This window comes from Microcaecilia unicolor, chromosome 6 (genome assembly GCF_901765095.1).
Source record: "Microcaecilia unicolor chromosome 6, aMicUni1.1, whole genome shotgun sequence".
NCBI classification, from domain to species: Eukaryota; Metazoa; Chordata; class Amphibia; order Gymnophiona; family Siphonopidae; genus Microcaecilia; species Microcaecilia unicolor.
This window is the reverse complement of record NC_044036.1, coordinates 143,069,228-143,090,515: the sequence shown is the minus strand read 5'-3', so window position 1 is coordinate 143,090,515 and position 21,288 is coordinate 143,069,228. Positions and strand designations below refer to the sequence as shown.

The window sequence follows — 21,288 nt, the reverse complement described above, 5'->3', positions numbered from 1 at the left end:
ACTGGCCTGATGGCTGAGTGGAAGAACTGAAGTGCAGAAAGGTCTATGTTCAATTCCTTGGCTCTGAATTTATACCTAGGTCCAGTCGAGGCTGTGGAAACTGTGAAGGCAGTGTGTACAGCCCCGGGGAGGAGCAAGTCTTGGTCATTGCTCAGTGTTTCTATTTTAGCTAAATTTTCCAGATGGAAATCAGGCAAACAGGAGTGGCCTAGATCACTCTAGGTGGTGACTTGGGGATCAGCTGGCTGGTGCCTGTTTTTGGTTTAGCTCAGACCTTGTCAATTGCAGCTCAAGGTAAATTACATTTAAATATTTCCCTATTATTGCAGGGCTTAAAATATAAGATCCTCATTTGTTAACCTGTGCCAATGCCTTAACACACAATAATGTTGAGTTATGCACTTTGAGAGTAATTTTCCAGTAGGGTCATCTAGATCGAAAGGGCAAGTAAGTGCCTTTTTTAGGCACCTATCAGGCTTATTTTTGAAAGAGAAGGACGCCCATCTTTCGACACAAATCGGAAGATGGGCGTTCTTTTCCCAGGGTCGCCCAAGTCGGCATAATCGAAAGCCAATTTTGGGCGTCCCCAACTGCTTTCCTTCACGGGGATGACCAAAATTCCCGGGGGCGTGTTGGAGGCATAGCGAAGGTGGGATTTGGGTGTTCCTTACACATGGGCATCCTTGACCCATAATAAAAAAAAAAAGGGCATCTCTGACAAGCACTTGGAAGACTTTACTTGGTCCTTTTTTTGTTAACACCAAACTATGTAAAGTTGCTCGAACTGACCAGATGACCACCGGAGGGAATCGGGGATGACCTCCCCTTACTCCCCCAGTGGTCAATAACCCCCTCCCACCCTCAAAAAATAGTTTAAAAATATTTTGTGCCAGCCTCTATGCCAGCCTCAAATGTCATACTCAGGTCCATCGCAGCAGTATGCAAGTCCCTGGAGCAGTTTTAGTGAGTGCAGTGCATTTCAGGCATGCGGACCGAGGCCTATCCCCCCCCCCCCCCACCTGTTACACTTGTGGTGGTAAATATGAGCCCTCCAAAACCCATCAGAAACCCACTGTACCCACATGTAAGTGCCCCCCTTCACCTGTAAGGGCTATGGTAGTGGTGTACAGTTGTGGGGAGTGGGTTTTGGGGGGGGGTTGGGGGGGCTCAGCACACAAGGTAAGGGAGCTATGTACCTGGGAGCAATTTGTGAAGTCCACTGCAGTGCCCCCTAGGGTGCCCAGTTGGTGTCTTGGCATGTCAGGGGGACCAGTGCACTATGAATGCTGGCTCCTCCCATGACCAAAGGGCTTGCATTTGGTCGTTTCTGAGATGGGCGTCCTTAGTTTCTATTATCGCCGAAAATCAGAAATGACCAAGTCTACAGACAACCATCTCTAGGGACGACCTAAATGTCAAGATTTGAGCGTCCCCGACCGTATTATCGAAACGAAAGATGGACACCCATCTTGTTTCGATAATACGGGTTTCCCCGCCTCTTCGCCGGGACGTCCTGTGAGGACTTCCTCACGAACACTTGGGCGCCCCTTTCAACTATGCCCCTCCACGTGCCTTTATAAAATTACCCCTGAAAAACTGCAGATATTTTCACTAACTCAGGAGTGGATAAAAACCTCTCTAGGTATTTTATAAAATACACAAGTAAATGATGAACTTGTTCACACCCACTTCAGAGTGGTGTAAAAGAAGGCGCATGCACGTTACTGTGGGGGACGGTTTTGTAAGCAGCATTTTGAGGTCAACTTTACAAAATCATTTACACTCCTATGTGGCCTCTTATAAAATACTGACTGGCGTAAAAATGCGCACCATGACATGATGACATGTTATTTGCTGGTAAGCATGTATAAGGGTGGGGCATGAACACTGTTGTTTATTATATGGGTAGGTTTGGTGAATGGCACCTAAAGATAGGCACTGGATGATCCACGCTAAGCTACTATTTGGTAAAGGAAGCATCTGTTATAAAATTCTAGCTTAGTGCACATTTTGCTCCATTTTTTGGCGTGAGCATTTATGCCTGCTAGACTGGTGTGATGGTAGTCAAGTGCGCTAATGCAGGTATTCTATAACAGTGTTTCCCAAGTCCGGTCCTGGAGTACCCCTTGCTAGTTAGGTTTTCAGGATATCCACAGTGAATTGTGTGACAAGGCTACGGACAGGGCGGCTAGGTTGAAGCAGTTAGATCCTGAAATACAAGTACCAAAAGCCATTGCAAGGAGGGAGGCAGAGAGCAGTCTGGAGACAAGGGAATGGATTCCCAGCTCCAGCAGAGGGAGCCAGGGGGATAGCCAGGCTGAGCCTATAATTTCGTCACCCACTAGGGGGAGGCGGAGGGAAGAAGCTCAGTTTCCCTGGATACGCAATCAGTATACCATGCGGCCCAGCTGGAATAGAGAGGGGCCCATGGAGAGGGAGGATTGGATGGATTATATGGAGGGGGGGGGGGTAGATCAGATGGGGGAGGAATCCCAGAGAGGGGAAGAAGCCCCTATGGAGTGGGAGAGTTCCAAGGCAGGGATGGCCAGCTCCCGAGGGTTTGGAAGTGGTGTTAAGAGGTGAGAGTAACCTGCTTCACTGGAAGCCTGATTTATTTGGAAACCTGATTTATTTGGAAGCCTTCTTTATTTACCTGCTTCACTGGAAGCCTGATTTATAGAAAGCCTGACTTGGTCTGGAAAAACCCCGATTGGTTGGAAACCTGTTTTTGGTTGGAACTTGTTTGTTTGGGGATAACCTGTGTACTGAAGTTTGAGACAGCTGTTATTGGCCCGATAATAAAAACTTTTGACCTAGCCACTGTCTGCAATTGTGGTGAGCTCTGGAAGTTCAGCAGATGAGCGGCTCCACCTTGCTGGGAAGCAGTGGACCCTTTTCACAATATGCATGAACTTGATTTGCATACACAGCTTCCATCATATGCAAATCTCTTTCATGCATATTAATTATTAATATCCTGAAAACCTGACTGGCAAGGGGTACTCCAGGACCGGACTAGGGAAACACTGTTCTATAACATTGCACCTAATTTCTGGGAAAGCCCCTGACCCACCCCAGCCCCTCTCATGGCCACACCCCTTTGGAGCTGCGCATTATGAAACTTAGATGCACACATTATAGAACAGGACACATCCACGCGTAACTCTTAATTACTTCCAATTAACTGCTTGGTAGCAACAATAATTGATTGTTAGTGCTTAATTAACTAATTAGTTTATGCAAGGATCTGGGATCTCCACCCAAATTTGGGCAACCTATACAGAATCCAGGAGTGTATGTCTAGAACACAAATTTATGTGAGTGCATGAATAATTTATCATAGTGGTTTCCAACCTTGGCCCTCGCTAGGTCAGATTTTCAGGATTTCCACAGTAAATATGAATGAGATCTATTTGAGATCATATAATGGATGCAGTGCATGCAAATAGATCTCATGCATATTCATTGGGAAAATCCTGAAAACCCAACTGGATTGCGGCCCTCGAGGACCGAGGTTGGACAACCCTGACTTAGCGCATCAATGAGAAATACCAACTGATTTTTATTGATGATCACACTGATGTCAGTGTGAGCTAAGAGCCTTGCTGCATTGGCCCACGCAGAAAGCAAGTGCAGCTGTGTTGAATTCTTGAAGGGAGGACTTCAGTGGCGTAGCCACAGGTGGGCCTGGGTGGGCCAGGGCCCACTTACCTTGGACTCAGGCCCACCCAAAATTGTGACATTCTTGCTGTGGCTGGTGGGGATCCCCAAACCTTGCCAGCTGAAGATTCTTTCTCCTTGGGCAACCCTTGCTCTTCCAAATGTCAGCTAACAGCACTTGCCTTGAGCTAACGCTGAGACCAGCCCTTCTGCACATGCTCCGTTTTTGCACATACAAAAGCACTGAGCATGCACGGCCTGCTGGCAGCAGCATCAGTTTGAGGCAAGTGTTGCTGGCTGCCATTTGGAAGAGTGCTGGCTCCTCGAGAAGGAGGAGAAAATCTTCAGCTGGCAGGGTTTGGGGATCCCTACCAGATCAAGTATTTAATATTTGGGGTTTGTGGGCAGGGAGGGGTGGAGAGAGGAGCAAACCAGAGGGGGATGGGGGGTGAATTCTATGCCCACCCAACTTGGGCTTAGGCCCACCCAAAATCGTCCATCTGGCTACGCCCCTGGAGGACTTGCTGCACAGCGCCAGTTCACTGAGGTTTGCTATCAAAGTGCCCCTGACACAGCCCTTATGTAGGCGAAACACGGCCTGTGTTGGGCATTGTTTTGGTTTGTGTGATCATCAATAAAAATCAGTTGGTAGTCCTCATTGATCTGCTTGGTTTGTTTTCAAATTGGAGTTTGCAGATGAATTGCCCTGTTGTTTCCGTGAATAATTTAGACCTGAACAGTTACACTTGCTTTGGAGGTTTGAGGTTCAATTTATTTGACTTACTGCTTGGAGCAGTGTTTCCCAAGTCCGGTCCTGGAGTAGTGCTTGCCAGTCAGGTTTTCAGGATATCCACAATGAACATGCATGAAAGAGATTTGCATATATTGGAGGCAGTGCATGCAAATCATATTCAGGATCAGACTTGGGAAACACTGGCTTAGGGCACGTGTAAATGTACATTCCAGCAAGGGAGGCATGATTTCTGCCATTTAAGCAAGGATTTTATAAAGACATCAATGTGCCCTACATGTCTTTATCAAAGAGAGCCGAAGTAGGTACTTACCTGCCCTCTTAAACCAGGCACACTGCTACAAAATGACCCTCTTTATACACGTGTACTGGCATATAAATCCAAAATGCTAAGCTCCTCTGAGAATAACGGGGCTTGGGTTACTTTTGCCTAACGTTAGGCGCTATTTCTGCACTGAGTTTTCAGCATGGAAAAGCATTCTCATGGATGCAAGGCACCGAAACCGGGCAGAAAAGGCAAGATCCATGTGACAATTCCATACCCATTTATCGAACAGTGCCTAAGTGTTTCCGCATGGATCTGCAAAGGGGATGTAACAATGGAAGGGGCATGGGTGGGTCAGAGGCATTCCCTAAGATGCATGCAGTGTTATAGAGCAGTCCATGTCCAGCTTGTGCACTGGGATTTACACCTGGTTTCAGTTGCTGTAGACCCAACTGACAGTTGAGCACAGATCCCAGCACTACACAATATTCTATAAAGGGTGCCCATCCCGGAATGCCCTTTATAAGATCCCATTCAGCGCCAGTTTTTGGGTGCCGAATGTTTAGGGTTATCATATGGTTCAAGAAAAAGGAGGACAGATTGAACCAGTCTTGGTTTTACTTCCATTGCTTTCAATGGAAGCAAAACCTGGACTGGATCAATGTCTCCTCCTTTTTCTGGAGCCATATGGTAACCCTACGAATGTTGATTGCCATTTACTGACTCCAACCTTTAATGTGCATTAAGTTGCATTAATGCAAGTTAGTAAATGAGGAGCTAGGTTTCTACCTGAGGTCATGGGGGTTAAACAATTGTCACAAGGAGCATCAGCGGGATTTCAATGCTAGATTCCCTGGTTCTCAGCCTGCTACTCTAACCATTAGGTCACTCTTCCACTCCTAACATGTTCACTGGCTAATTACTAATTTCCAAAACAGAAGTACTTTAGTCAAGGATTCTGGCGCTTGTCTAAGGTTTATCACTCATAATAGATCAGCAGCTCTCAGAATTATCAGCTGTGGCATGAAGAAACTATAATGTAGAAAACAAAAGCCTTTAAGTATAATATCTAACCTGAAGTGTGAGGGGGGCTTGTTAACACCTCTCTGGCAAATACTTTCTGACATTACGCTTAGCTTTAGTAAAATAAGATATCTTGTCTGCATTGTAAGTACTGCAGTACATGTCTCTGGATCTCGTTAGTCTTGGGTTTTACCTTTGTTTTCTGCCTTGAGTTCCTCGTGCAGTAGGTCATTCTGTCGGTTCCCCAGGACAAAAGCCAGGAAGGAGAGGATGAGGGCATTCAGGATACCGATAATGGCCAGAATGTAGGCCCAGCGGACGGAGCAGTCACCGAGCGAATACTTCCCAGTCTTATCTCCGCACATATCCCTGATGGTCTCTGCATCCCAGCCATCTGGAAATATCATGCAGCCTAGCACCAGGCAGAGAGCTGAGACAGGAAGATGAGGCAGTGGGTGAAAGATGGGTGAGTGTTGAAAGGTTGCAGAAGCAAGGGGTGAAGTCACAAAGAGATGGCAATAAGATATACAGGAAGATAATGGTGGGATAGAGAGAAAGAGAGGAGAATTTAAAAAACTAGATTAGTTCCAAAGTGATTTGAATAGTATAGGCTACAAAATGAAGTAAAATTGCTTGGCTGTGTGTTCTTTTACTAAAAAAACAGGTCTCTATCAGATAAAAAGCAGAACAACTCTGAACAAAGCAAACTACCCCCAGGCAGCTGCCTCTCACTGCTTCTGTAGTCAGGGCATTCATATGCTAAGCCCCCATCTCAGCTTCAGAGATGCTACAGGATAGGAAACCTTGCTAGAACATAGACATATAATTATTTATATCTACTGCATGTTGCACACGCTCAGAAACTATCCATCACTATAAGCTCAAGCAGGTCCTAGGCACTAAGAATTTTTACCATAGATTACAAATGTGAGAAAGAGAAAATAATTGCAAAGACCATATGGCCTTTCCAGTCTATCCATCCATACTTTCAACTACTGCTTTGTTTCCTTTAGAGAGCCTTTGTGTTTGTCTCAAGCTTTCTTGAATTCAGATACAGTCCTCCACCATGTCCACCAGGATGCCATTCTACATACCCACCATCCTTTCTGTGAAGAAGTATTTCCTTGAGTTACTCCTACCTCTACCTGAGAAAATGTTTAGAATATACATCCCTCAAAAGAGTTACTAGTCGGGATACACAGCCCAACCTACTATAGCTTACTTGGGCAGCCAAGCCATAAAGAAGCCATAGGTCTTTGGTTAACTGGACATCATTCCTCAAAAGACTTCGATACCATTCCAAGCCTAAAACTGAAGGAGGTCATTTGCTTAAATTTCATTCAAAGGCTGATTCTGCTTCCAAATCATTCATTTAATTTATTTTGTACATACTGCCTGCAAGCCCAAAAGCTATTAAAGCAGTGTACATTGAGGTACAGTAGGTGTTTTTCTGTTCCCGGAGGTCTTACAATCTGAGTTTGTAGCTGAGGCAATGGAAGGTAGAGGGGGTCTTTTATGTAGGCATGCTGGCATTAAAAACAGGTGCGTGCTAAACGCTAACGACGCCCATAGGAATACATTGGCATCTTTAGCATTCAGCGCACATGCCTATTTTTCATGCGCCCTAAAAACGCCAGCGCGCCTACGTAAATGACCCCCTAAGTGATTAGCCCAACCATTAGGTTACTCCTCCACTCTACTTAAGTGACCTTCTTAAGACACACAAGACCTTCAAAAACCTCTCACTCCCAAACTGTCCCTTCCCATCCCTTCCGCCCTACATAGTAACATAGTAGACGACGGCAGAAAAAGACCTGCACGGTCCATCTAGTCTGGCCAACAATTTAAACTCATACGTGCTACTTTATATGTATACCTGACCTTGATTTGTTTCTGCCATTTTCAGGGCACAGACTGTAGAAGTCTGCCCAGAACAAGGCCCACCTCCCAACCACCAGTCCCGCCTCCCCCCACCGGCTCTGCCACCCAATCTCGGCTAAGCTTCTGAGGATCCATTCCTTCTGAACAGGATTCCTTTATATTTATCCCACACATTTTTGAATTCTGTTACCGTTTTCATCTCCACCACCTCCCGCGGGAGGGCATTCCAAGTATCCACCACTCTCTCCGTGAAAAAATACTTCCTGACATTTTTCTTGAGTCTGCCCCCTTCAATCTCATTTCATGTCCTCTCATTTTACCACCTTCCCATCTCCGGAAAAGGTTCGTTTGCGGATTTATACCTTTCAAATATTTGAAGGTCTCTATCATATCACCCCTGTTTCTCTTCTCCTCCAGGTGCGCAAGTCTATTCTATTCTATTACTTTAATTGTCTGGGCCCAACTAGTTCTCTTTATAGCAGAGATAGTTGTAAAAATATTCTCTGTTAGTCTGACAACCCAATCCCCTTCCTGTTGTGCCATGACCCTCTGTAGCTTTAGAGTATTTGATTTTGCAGGGTGCTGGGACCTGTCAGATTGTGTTACTAGTCCTTCACAGCCCAGAAAATGTGTTGTTATTGCTTCACACTGAATCTTAGAGTAAACTCTCACTGATGCTTAGCTTACTACTGTTCTTTCAGCCTTAGAAGGGTTCCAGTGTTATCCATGTCAGGTCCCTAATGATGCACTGCTAAATTGAGTGATTTACTGCAGCATAATCTAGAATCACTATTAGGGCAGGGATTCTCAACCTAATCCTTGGACACACCTAGCCAGTGATGTTTCATGATACCCACAAAGAATCTGGAACATAAGTGTTGCCATTCTGGGACAGACCGAAGGTCCTTCAAGCCCAGCACCCTGTTTTCAACAGTGACCAATCCAGGCTACAAGTACCTGGCAAGATCCTAAAACAGTACAATACATTTTATGCTGCTTATCCTAGAAATAAGCAGATGATTTTTTCCCAAGTCCGTCTTAATAATGGCTTATGGACTTTGCTTTTAGGAAGCTATCCAAACCTTTTTTAAACCCCACTAAGCGAACTGCAAAGAATTCTCTGGCAAAGAATTTCATGAGATAATTTGCATGTACTACCTTCATTCTGTGCAAATTTACTTTGTGCATGTTCATTGTGGATATTTTGAAAACCAGAGCGGCTAGGTGTGCCCCGAGGACTGGGTTGAGAACCCCCGGCTACAGTTTCAGATCCAGAAAATCTAAACACTAGTTTGCTAAAATCTCATGGTTGAGACAGTCTGCAAAGGGCCCTTCAAGAAATTTCTTATTATCAAAAATATAAGAACTCAATGCTCTCACAGCAAGTTGTGACATATGCCCAAAAGGGCCACTCACACCTCCTAATGCAGTCCCAATGCTGTTATCAGCCTTTTAAATCAACAATCCAGGAAAAAGAGTATAAAAAAACACCGCTAGCTGGAGAAAAATAAACTGTCTCCAAAAAACCTGGAACAGAGCCTAAACATTTGCAGTCTGTGTCAATCAAAAGCAAAAAATCAAAAAACAATAAAAAAAAAAAACATAATCGCTGGTGCTTCCTCTTAAGGCAAAGGAACAGGAAAAGATCAAGCACAGTACTTATCTTCACAAGAAGGGAAGGTCATCCAAATATGTTTCATTACATTTCTTTAAATCCACCAACAGACGGAGGCTTTAAACAAACAGACCTTCACGCCCAACCCTTATTGTTCAATAATCCAAATCAGCAGCTTAAACTGAACCCAACAAGGGCCTCTTGTTTCACCGAGTTGCTGCTTCAGGAGGTGGAACTGTTTTCCTTTGCAGACCCTGTCAACCACGAACTTTTAGCAAACTAGCGTTTAGATTTTCTGGATTGATGTTTGCTACCCTTTCTTAAAATTATTTTTGTACAGTTTAAGATCCTCTATTTGTACCATAAATGTTGTTGACTATCACTCCCTATGCACCTTTGAGAAGCTCCCAGGTTGGTGTTTTGTGTGTTCCCTCATTTTCCAAAGAGTCCCTGTTTGTGGAATTGGCTTTCTCTGACTGTGAGGGAAAAAAAACCCCTGTCTTCACGTTATAAAGCCACTGAAAGCATAGCTCTTTGTGTAGCTGTATGGGAATGGGGTATTTGATTATCCGTTCCTAATCTAGTTGAAATAATCAAGCACTTTTCTGACTTCATGTGCAACTTTCTTTAAATTGGACTCCTTATTTTCTAACTCCTATTACTCTGTCTTATCAAGCTATCCTGCTTATAATCGAAATAGAAAAACGCCTATATTGTGACCCAAATCGGGAGATAGACGTTTATCTCACAAAAGCGAATAAAGCTGTATAATTGAAAGCCGAATTTGGACGTTTTCAACTGCACTCCGTCGCGGATGCGGACAAAGTTGATGGGGCGTGTCAAAGGCGTGGTGAAGGCGGAACTGGGGCGTGGTTATCTGCCGATCAGAGATGGGCGCCTTTCGCCGATAATGGAAAGAAAATATGTGTTTTTAGCGAGAATGTAGGGCACTTTTCCTGGACCCTGTTTTTCCACGAATAAGGCCCCAAAAAGTGCCCTAAATGACCAGATGACCACTGGAGGGAATCAGGGATGACCTCCCCTGACTCCCCTAGTGGTCACAAACCCCCTCCCACCACAAAATATGCCGTTTCACAACTGTTTATTTTCACCCTCAAATGTCATACCCACCTCCCTGGCAGCAGTATGCAGGTCACTGGAGCAGTTATTAGGGGGTGCAGTGGACTTCAGGCAGGTGGACCCAGGCCCATCCCTCCCCTACCTGTTACAATTGTGCTGCTTAATGCTTATTAGTCGTCCAACCCCCCAAACCTACTGTACTCACATGTAGGTGCCCCCCTTCACCCCTTAGGGCTATAGTAATGGTGTAAACTTGTGGGCAGTGGGTTTTGAGGGGGATTTGGGGGGCTCAACACATAAGGGAAGGGTGCTATGCACCTGGGAGCTCTTTTACCTTTTTTTTTGTTTTTGTAAAAGTGTCCCCTAGGGTGCCCGGTTGGTGTCCTGGCATGTGAGGGGGACCAGTGCACTACGAATCCTGGCCCCTCCCATAAACAAATGCCTTGGATTTATTCGTTTTTGAGCTGGGCGCTTTCATTTTCCATTATCGCTGAAAAACAAAAACGCCCAGCTCACAAATTGTCGAATAAAACATGGACGTCTATTTTTTTCGAAAATACGGTTCGGTCTGCCCCTTCACGGACCCGTTCTCGGAGATAAACGCCCATGGAGATAGACGTTTTCGTTCAATTATGCCCCTCTATGTGTTCCATCGTTCCTTACACCTTATGATGTCTATTCAAATGTTTTATTGCATATTGCTTTGAGAATTTAAGTAGCATACTATGCCAAGCTATATATTATTATTGGAATATTTTTACTGCTGTAATTATCTATTGCCTATGTTTGACTTATCCTTGCTGTACACTGCCTTGAGTGAGTTCTTCAAAAAGGAAGTAAATAAAGTCTAATAAGTATGACCTGCTGAGTGAAAAGGTACCAGAAGTGGGGAGTGTGACTTATTTAACCCACACGATATCAGCTGTATAATCAATTATAAACAGAATGGAGTCAGTCCAGAGGGTGGCTTCAAAACTGGTCAGTGGTCTCTTTCATAAAGCGTATGGGGACAGACTTAAGGCGCTCAATATGTATACTTTGGAAGAAAGGCAGGAGAGAGGGGATATGATAGAGACGTTTAAATACCTCTGTGGCATTAATGCACAGAAGATGAGCCTCTTTCAAATGAAGGAAAACTCTGGAATGAGAAGTTATAGGATGAAGTTATAGGCTCGGGAGTAATCTAAGGAAATACTTTTCCATGGAAAGGGTGGTGAACGCTTGGAATCGCCTCCCAGTGAAGGTGGTGGAGACGAGGACTGTGTCTGGGGCAGGCACGTGGGATCTCTTAGGGAAAGGAGGAGATAGTGGTTGCTGTGGATGGGCAGACTGGATGGGCCATTTGGCTCTTATCTACCATCAAGTTTTTATGTTTCTGTAATCCTGCAAAATTTCAGCTTCAGGTATGGACTAATTATGTCTTTAAAAAAATGAGAAATGTTTATCAATAAAAAGCATGTTTTTAGGTACCATTTAGGCCCTTGCAGTTTTTAGGCTATGGGACATGAAAATTACACAGTCCCATTCTACTGACCTTATAGTGCAGAAAACTTGCAAAAATGACGGTTGTCCAAATTTACCCATCCAAACTTTCATAGTCTTTATCTGTGTAATTTGTAACCCCACTCTTGGTACTTTTTTTCTCAGCGGGTCACAAATAAATAAATAAAATTAGATGGTTTTATCTCATTTGTTATTTTAAACTCTTCTGTGTTTAAAATTTCTCTTGTGATGAACTTTCATGCGATTAGTTTCGCTAAAGGCAGAATATCAAACATAAAAAGTTTTTGTGGATTTTATCATGTTTTTTTTTCTATTGTAAGATTGGTAGGACAGGCAGGGTAATAAATGTTTTAAATAAATAAATAAACCAAATCCACCTGGCTCTGGATTTGTCTGACAGGGTTTCTTTCAATGACTGCAGGGACTTGTAGTGATGCCCTGCTTAGGAAATACAATAGGAAAATTGGAACAAGGCCTTGCATGCGATGGGGTCAATCTGGAACCACGTCAACCATTCTGGACTCGGTTGGCTGACCTGAGTATCACAAAGAGCCTTCCATTAGTGACTATCTCCTCAGCACGGTCACCTCATTTGCCTTGAGTCTGTTGAGGATAGATAGCATTGATTCTTTCTGTGTTATTTTGGCCTTCTGGTTCTTTTGGAACAAATGCTAGGGCTATGGCATGTTCCCATTCACAGTTACTCTGGGCTTTGTTCCCATTTTTCAACTGCTTCCCTCCTCCCTCCCATTCAGCCGAGTCATCACAGGGACAGTTCCTACGAAAGGCTGCAGGCTGCAGCTCCTTAAAGAAACGTGTGGAATCTGGGTCAATTCTGGTCACCGCATCTCAAAAAAGATATAGTGGAATTAGAAAAGGTGCAGAGAAGGGCGACAAAAATGATAAAGGGGATGGGACGACTTCCCTATGAGGAAAGGCTAAAGCGGCTAGGACTCTTCAGCTTGGAGAAAAGGCGGCTGAGGGGAGATATGATAGAGGTTTATAAAATAATGAGTGGAGTTGAACGGGTAGATGTGAAAGGTCTGTTTATGCTTTCCAAAAATACTAGGGGGCATGCGATGAAGCTACAAGGTAGTAAATTTAAAACGAATCGGAGAAAATATTTCTTCACTCAACGTGTAAGTAAACTCTGGAATTCGTTGCCGGAGAATGTGGTAAAGGTGGTTAGCTTAGCGGAATTTAAAATAGGTTTGGACGGCTTCCTAAAGGAAAATTCCATAGACCATTATTAAATTGGACTTGGGGAAAATCCACTATTTCTAGGATAAACAGTATAAAATGTTTAGTACTTTTTTGGAATCTTGCCAGGTATTTGTGACCTGGATTGGCCACTGTTGGAAACAGGATGCTGAGCTTGATGGACCTTTGGTCTGTCCCAGTATGGCAATACTTTTGTACTTATGGGTCTAACCACTAAGGAAACCATATAAGAATAAATCCCCAGTTTTATCTGGGGTGGCATAATGTGTGCATAAACATCCCATCCCCCTATTGTGAATTATTGCTTACCTTACAGCGTCATCTAGGATGGCTGGCATGATTGGTTCAAGAAACAGCCAATTGCTAGACCGGAAGTTTTAGTGACATTCCATCAGGGTGGTTGGAGGTGGTGAAGGTTTTTTGGTCCCTCCCACCCTCCCGGTTTGTAACTTGGTGGGGAGGGGAGGTTTGTCACAGCTTGGTAGTGGTTAAAGGTATGCCCTGGAATATTCCAGCAAGAGGAGTTTAATTCTTTGATATTTGAACATGGAGTATGTATCTTCTCTTGCATCACCACTTGAGGATTTGAGTTTTGTGCTGTATTAATAATTTATGAAGGCATTTGATTCGAATGCCTCTTGGCATCACTGCTGGGGCACGGATGGCCAAAATGATGTATGTTATCATTTTGACTAAGACATCACCACCTAGTCAAGCAGTTGTGGAATTCATCATTTACATGTTTGGCTGGAAAGGGCAAGAAATTTGTTATAATTAAATTGATATATTAAGGTTATAGCTAATAAAGCCACAGCCCTGTTAGTCCATATACTGTCGGATTCTATGTATCACGCCTAGCGCTCTGCACCTAAATCTAAGCGTATTCTATAACAATGTACATAACTTAATTGGCTTAACAAGCCAATCAGCATTGTTAACAGCACTTAACAAGAAATAATGAACACTAATTGGCAATAATTAGAATTTATGCGCATGACTCACTGCGCCTAAATTCTAATGTGCACATCCAAAAAGGGGTGTGGTTATGGGTGGGGAAATGGGCATTTCGGGGCCATTCCCAAATTTACACATGTTGTAAACCTGAAAACGATCTACGAATTAACCAACTTCCGCAAACTATTGAAGACCCACCTCTTTGACAAGATATACCATAAAGATCAACACGTGTGAAAGTCCCCACTTATATCTAGAATTGTCTTATAATGTTTTCTGTTATATTACTATCATGTATTTCTTTACCATGTAACCCATAACCCTTCTGTAATACCAGATGTCTATTTTCTTCTTATTTCCACTATTCATGATGTATTGTAAGCCACATTGAGCCTGCAAAGAGGTGGAAAAATGTGGGATATAAATAAATAAATAAATAAATAGAATATGACCCAGTCCATGTCAATCTACGTGCAGGGATTTATGCCACATTTTCATTGGTGTAAATGGACGTACATAGTTTTAGGTGCAGGGATATCAACTAAATGTAATCTCTATACCACACCTAAATCTTATAAAATACGCTTAGGCAAAAATGATTTCCACACGGATTTTTTCAGGCGCCATATATAGAATCTCCCCCATAATGTCTATGTGAATTTGTTGTGGGAAGGGGAGATGGGGTTGTGAATTACACAGGTTTAAGCTCGGAGCACAGTTTCTTAACACATATTTTGTTGCGCTCAATGCTATAACCTAATTATATGCAAGTAATTTGCATGCAAAAGATGTGTTGCAAACATGGGAAAGCGTGCTAGTTACCATGGAAATATGCACACATAGGCATGCATTAGCAGCAGAATCAGTATTTTGTGCCTAATAAAATTGTGCATAAATATTATTGGCATGGTATCATTTACATTTTTTGCCATTGAACAGTTTACTCTTTGTTTCAGAGCTGCTGCACCATCTCCCCCTTAACCCTGCCTTTAGCTCATCATCCCCCTGCAGTTTTTTTTCTTTTGACCCATTGCCTTCAACAAAACTAGAAAAAAGTTGACTGTTGTTCATGCACAAAAGAGGAGGAACAGACATGAAATCTTCACTAGTGCTCTTCGCAGACTTGTTTCTCCTCCTCAGAACCAGGGGCATTGCTATGGGGCACCACAGGGGCCTGGGCCCCCGCAAATTTTGTCCAGGCCCCTGGTTTGGCTGGTGGGGGTCCCCAACCCCCACCAGCCAAAGCCTTCTTCAGCGCTGGTCTCCAGCGCAGCCGCGTTCGCTGCCTACCCCCTGCTCTTCTTTCTTCTTGCTCCTCCTGTGTATGCTGACGCTCAGTGTCAACGTGCACAGGAGGAGCAAGAAAAAAGAAGAGGAGGGGGCAGGCAGTGAACGCAGCTGTGCCGGAGACCGGCACTGAAGAAGGCTTCGGCTGGCAGGGGGTATTTGTATGTGAGGGGAAGCAGCAAGGAGGCGAGGCAGGGGTTGGGGGTGGGGAGGAGGTGAGGCGAGGCGTGGCGGTAGGGGGGCGGTGGAATGGCACTCAAAATGTGCCCCTAACCTCAGGCTCTGGCCTACTCCCACTGTGAGGTCTGGCTATGCCCCTGCTCAGAACATATCAAAGCCCCCATGATATACCTCTTTCATGTCTCCCTCAGCCATCTCTTCTCCAAGCTGAAAAGACTAAGGAAGCTAGGGCTTTTCAGCTTGGAGAAGAGATGGCTGAGGGGAGACATGATAGAGGTATATAAAATAATGAGTGGAGTGGAACAGGTGGATGTGAAGCGTCTGTTCACACTTTCCAAAAATACTAGGACTAGGGGGCATGCGATGAAACTACAGTGTAGTAAATTTAAAACAAATAGGAGAAACGTTTTCTTCACCCAATGCATAATTAAACTCTGGAATTCATTGCCGGAGAACGTGGTGAAGGTGGTTAGCTTGGCAGAGTTTAAAAAGGGGTTGGACGGTTTCCTAAAGGACAAGTCCATAGACCGCTACTAAATGGACTTGGGAAAAATTCACAATTTCGGGAATAACTTGTATAAAATGTTTGTACGTTTGGGTAGCTTGCCAGGTGCCCTTGACCTGGATTGGCCGCTGGGCTCGATGGACCTTTGGTCTTTTCCCAGTGTGGCATGTACTTATGTATATTCTTCAAGAAGAGGAAAGACATTGGACTTCTGCAAACATTCCGAGAAGACATCCACATTACCAGACGGTAACAAGTCTTTTATAGCATAATATTCATACTCTATAACACTATCAAATGTTTCAAAGATGTGGTTAACTAATCTGTCATTTGATTTAGGGGCCCTTTTACAAAGACGTGCTGAAAAATGACCTGCGGTAGTGTGGACGCGTGTTTTGGATGCACGCACAGTCATTTTTCAGTGCACCTGTAAAAAAATGCCTTTAAAAATTTTTTTTGCTGAAAATGGATGTGTGGCAAAATGAAAATTGCCGCACGTCCTTTATGGCTCTAAGACCTTACTGCCAGCCATTGACCTAGCGGTAAAGACTCATGCAGTAACTGGGAAATAATGACCTACGAACATCAAATGCTACTTGATGCGTGCCCAATATGTGCATTCGAAAATAAAAACTATTTTTCAGACACGCGCATCAGACGCGTGCCAAAAATGAAATTGCTGCAAGAACCACGCGGTAGCCAGGCAGTAACTCCATTTTGGCATGTGTTGGGTGTGCGTAGAACGCTTATGCAGCTTAGTAAAAGGGTCCCTAAGTAATGAAGTGGATACAGAAGAATCCTTAACCTCTATTGTAAACGAGACCTGAATCCCATGAAGCTCACCTATTTCCATTTTCAGATCTTTACTACATTGTGTTAGGAAGGGCAAGACATAATTTTGCAGAAATACCATTTTTCCACAGTCCTTCAGTAGCATTTGAACATGTTCCTCATTTTTCTCATAAATGTTCCGAAGTATCCCTCTAAGGAGTATGTGAAAGTTGATGATCTTAATCTCCTTATTTCGTTAAAACTTGTTCAATGTTTCAAGCAAGTATCAATGGCAGTTAATGCCCATTACTAAATGGTATCTGGATTCTATTCTTATCCTTAATTCACCATAGGTAATAAATGAAACTCAAATACTACTACTATTTATCATTTCTATAGTGCTACAAGGCATACACAGCACTGTACACCAAACACAAAAAGACAGTCCCTGCTCAAAGAGCTTACAATCTAGATAAAGTCCTTATTGTCTTGCCTGGTTTTCAGTGGCAAAACAGATTTTCCAGTTGGGTAAAGAAATGCAATCCAAAGGTAAAAGAAAATGCAACCATGCAACACAGCAGTTCCATAGGTAAGTTAACATGCATTCCGTTTTAGAGGGTCGATATTCAAAGCGATTTAACAAGCCAGAAATGGCTCCTGGCAGGTTAAATTACTTGTTTTGGGGGCCAGCTGGTTACAATCAGTGCCACTTAACTAGCTAGACAGGGCTGCTGAAAATGTCTGGTTAGGGGTGAATTCTATATATGTGGAGTTTTTTGGCTTATTGTACTCAAGCCTACTTTTTGAGACAATGTAATAGGTGGGCGATTTAGGCTCATCTGAGATCTTTTTCTCCATATTTGTTTGTGGTAGTAAAATGATTATCAGTTTGTGGAATAATCCTATTACAAGGGTTGTATGGGAGCTGGGCAGACTTCTACGGTCTACGCCCTGATCGTGACTGAATTGATAGGGATGGGCTGGAGTGTAAACTTTAAGGGGCTTCGACATTAGCTTCAGAACTTAGTACAAGAACAGTGCTGGGTAGACGTCTATGGTCTGTGCCCTGAGAATGGCAAAGACAAATCAAACTCGGGTATAAAGTATCACATACCATGTAAAATGAGTTTATCTTGTTGGGCAGACTGGATGGACCGTTCAGGTCTTTATCTGCAATCATTTACTATGTTACTCTTTGGGGTTCTAAATGGAATGTTGCTACTAATTGGGATTCCGGAATCTTGTAACTCTTTAGGATTCCAGAATCTTCAGAACTTTTACTACAAGAACAATGCTGGGCAGGGGCATAGCCAGACACCCAATTTTGGGTGGGTCTGGGCCCAAGATGGGTGGGCAGAAGAACTCCGCCTTGTCCCACAAGTGATTTGGTCTCTCCCTCTCTCGCCTGCATGCCATATGGTCTCTCAAACACCCACACCCCCTCCTCTGCATACATTTTTTTGTTTCATATTTTTATTAAGGTTTTTCAAGCACAAAACAGAAAGGAAAAATCAAACAATAACAACAATCCATGGCAAATAAAGAAACAAAAATGAAAAGACAGAACATCATCTGCATACATTTTAAATAGCAGATTTTCACCGGCAGTGAGCAGCAACTAATACACACTGCTCATGCTGGCCCCACAGTCTTCCCTCTGATGCAACTTCCTGTTTCCGCATAGGTGGGAATACATCAGAGGGAAGGTTGTGGAGCCAGTGCAAACAGTATGCATCAGTTGCTGCTCGCTGCAGGTGAAAATCTGCCATTTACAAGGTATGCAGGAGGGACTTTTGTTGGGAGTTTTTGGATGGTGGGGCTTGGGGATCCCTGCCAGCCACATCATAGGTGTGCTGCCACTGGGTGGGCCTGAGCCCAAAGTGGGTGGGCTTGGCCCACCCGGGCCCACCCTTGGCTACGCCACTGGTGCTGGGTAGGCTTCTACGGTCTGTGCCCTGAGAATGGCAAGAACAAATCAAACTCTGGTATACATATAAAGTATCGCATACCATGTAAATGAGTTTATCTTGTTGGGCAGACTGGATGGACCGAACAGGTCTTTATCTGCCATCATTTACTATGGTACTATGTTTTCACATGTATTTTTGGTCATTTGATAACATATTGGTCATTCACCTATGAGAAAACACAGAAAGGGTATGAAGTACAAGACAAAGTCCAAAACAGCAAAAAGAAATCACCAAGAGCCTTCAAAATAGGGACACAAATCCTTTTAATAATATAGCTTGAACAGCAATCTTGTGTTGATGACCCGACACGGGCTGTGTTTCAGTGCATAGCACCTGCGTCAGGGGTCAAAAGATTATTCTGGAGTAATCCTGGTTGTAAATATGCCGTACAATGTACACTGTGGTTGAAAGCTCTGCTCCTCGCTGTCAAGCACAAAATAGTTCGACATAATACGGAAACGAATCAAGCGAATCACCTATCAGGCCAACCCAGTTGATAGGCCACCAACATAACTAAAAAAATTATGTTCCCCTACCCCCTGCCAGGCAGCCACCCTCCAGGCAGTCACTCTCACCTACACCCTAGATCAGTTGATCTCAAACTTTTTAAGACTGCGGCACACCTGAGTTATTAATGCTTCACTCTCATGTAATTAACCATAGATAATTAAAGCATTTTTACAATTTACATTACGTACATTTGCTATAGTCAAATTGTATTACAATATAATTATATTTTTATTTATTTATTTATTTGTTGCATTTGTACCCCACATTTTCCCACCTACTTGCAGGCTCAATGTGGCTTACATAGTACCGTCAAAGGCGTTTGCCCAGTCGGTTGATAACAAATACAAGGTTGTATTATAGTGAAATGTGACCCTGCTTGGAGGCACAGTTCTTTATTTGTGGAGGAATATTGGACAAACACACTCTTAAATCGTGTTCCACTGACTGAAGTTCAGATATGAATTTGGTCTTCATTCTAGTGAGCTACAGCAATTGCAACAGAATTGAAACAGCGTGTCTAGCAACGTCCAGATTTTGTTTGCTAGTGGTAAAGCCAAAATGTGTCCAAGTCTAGTTCGTTGAATTTGAGCAACAATGTGCAATCCATACTTAGCTCAGTCAACTGTTCTTGGGCAGTTAGATCCACTTCAGTGGAACCTGCTTCCGTGGACTGGCTCAACGGGTTCCTCACCCAATCGTATTGTGCAACATCAATGTCAGGAAAGTAAGCAGCAAGCCTTCCACAAAGAATCTACAGATGTTGGCCAATGTTCATGATTAATTTTCCACCTGCCTGATCAGTTGCTACAAGCCAGAACATTTCTAAGGTTCTCTGTGCAACCTTTTCTCGCCACAGTGCTAATTTCAGCTGGAAGCCACTAAGCTTGTCTGTAATAGGCAACAGAGATTCCTTTCTACCCTGCATCGGATGGGCTGGAGTGTAAATTTTAAGGGGCTTCGGACGTTAGCTTCAGAACTTTTAGTACAGGAACAGTGCTAGGCAGACTTTTACGATCTGTGCCCTGAGAAAGGCAGGGACAAATCAAACTTGGGTATACATATGCAGTATTACATACCATGCAAAATGAGTTTATCTTGTTGGGCAGACTGGATGGACCGTTCAGGCCTTTATCTGCTATCATTTACTATGTTCAGATGTTTGAAAATGTCTGCCAGATATGCAAGTTTTGCCTACCACATATCATCGCTGATAAAATGTTCAGAGTAACATAATATATAACAGCAGAAAAGACCATTTGGTCCTTCCATTCTGCCCAGTTATTCCTGCCTGCAACACAAAGATCTAACCCAGTTGCCAGTCTCAGAAGCCTGACTTCTTATGGGATTCTACTCCTTGTCCAAATTAGATTTTGGTAGCATGTGCTTGATATAAAGACAGTTCTGTAACTAGACACCTGCAGTTGTATGTGGCCATAATGTTGTTCTTTAAGGGTATGCATAAGTGCTATAGTATGCAAATACAAGGGGGGAAGCAAAGGCTGGGCTCCCAGTTGCATGCATAATTTACAGAATACTGTAAGCTATATGTGTCCTTGCAGCATTTAGGTCTATGGCTGCTGTAACTGCAGACACCTAAATGTAATTTGGAATTCTCTACCAAAAAACAATTAAATGCACAGATGATTGATTACCTGTCCTTCAGAAACCTACAGAAAACTCATTTTTTTCAATTTAGCCTTTCAGAAAACAAAGAATTCTATTTGAACATTATCCATTCATACAATTAATTTCACATTTTCTTTCCTCCCTAATCCTATCTAGCCCTAATTGTACCCATATTTATTTATCTCCACTTCCTTGTTTACAAACTTAATTATGATTTAATCTTCTTCTCTATCCATCTACCCTTAAGAACAGTTGCATCCAGGTTAATTCACCACATATGTTATATTTGTTTACAAAGCCAATGTTATAGCATTATTTATTGTATTATAATCTGTTTATATAATTTTTAATATTTATCATTCATTTAATTGTTTGTTATGTAAGCCATGCTAATGTGAAGTAAAAATGTCATAAATAAATAAATTAATAAAATAAATGAATAATGTGCACTGATACCGGGTTATGCTACTACTACTACTACTACTA

The 21,288-nt window shown here is 43.1% G+C and overlaps 1 protein-coding gene across 1 annotated transcript in view; it reads right to left on the bottom strand.

Moving 5' to 3' along the window:
- Positions 1–21,288, bottom strand: part of LHFPL4 (LHFPL tetraspan subfamily member 4) — a 149,603-nt gene that overhangs the window by 15,954 nt on the left and 112,361 nt on the right. The window contains exon 2 of the mRNA XM_030206761.1: positions 5,893–6,129. Coding sequence (XP_030062621.1) covers positions 5,893–6,129 — 237 coding nt within the window. The remainder of the gene's footprint in view (positions 1–5,892; positions 6,130–21,288) is intronic.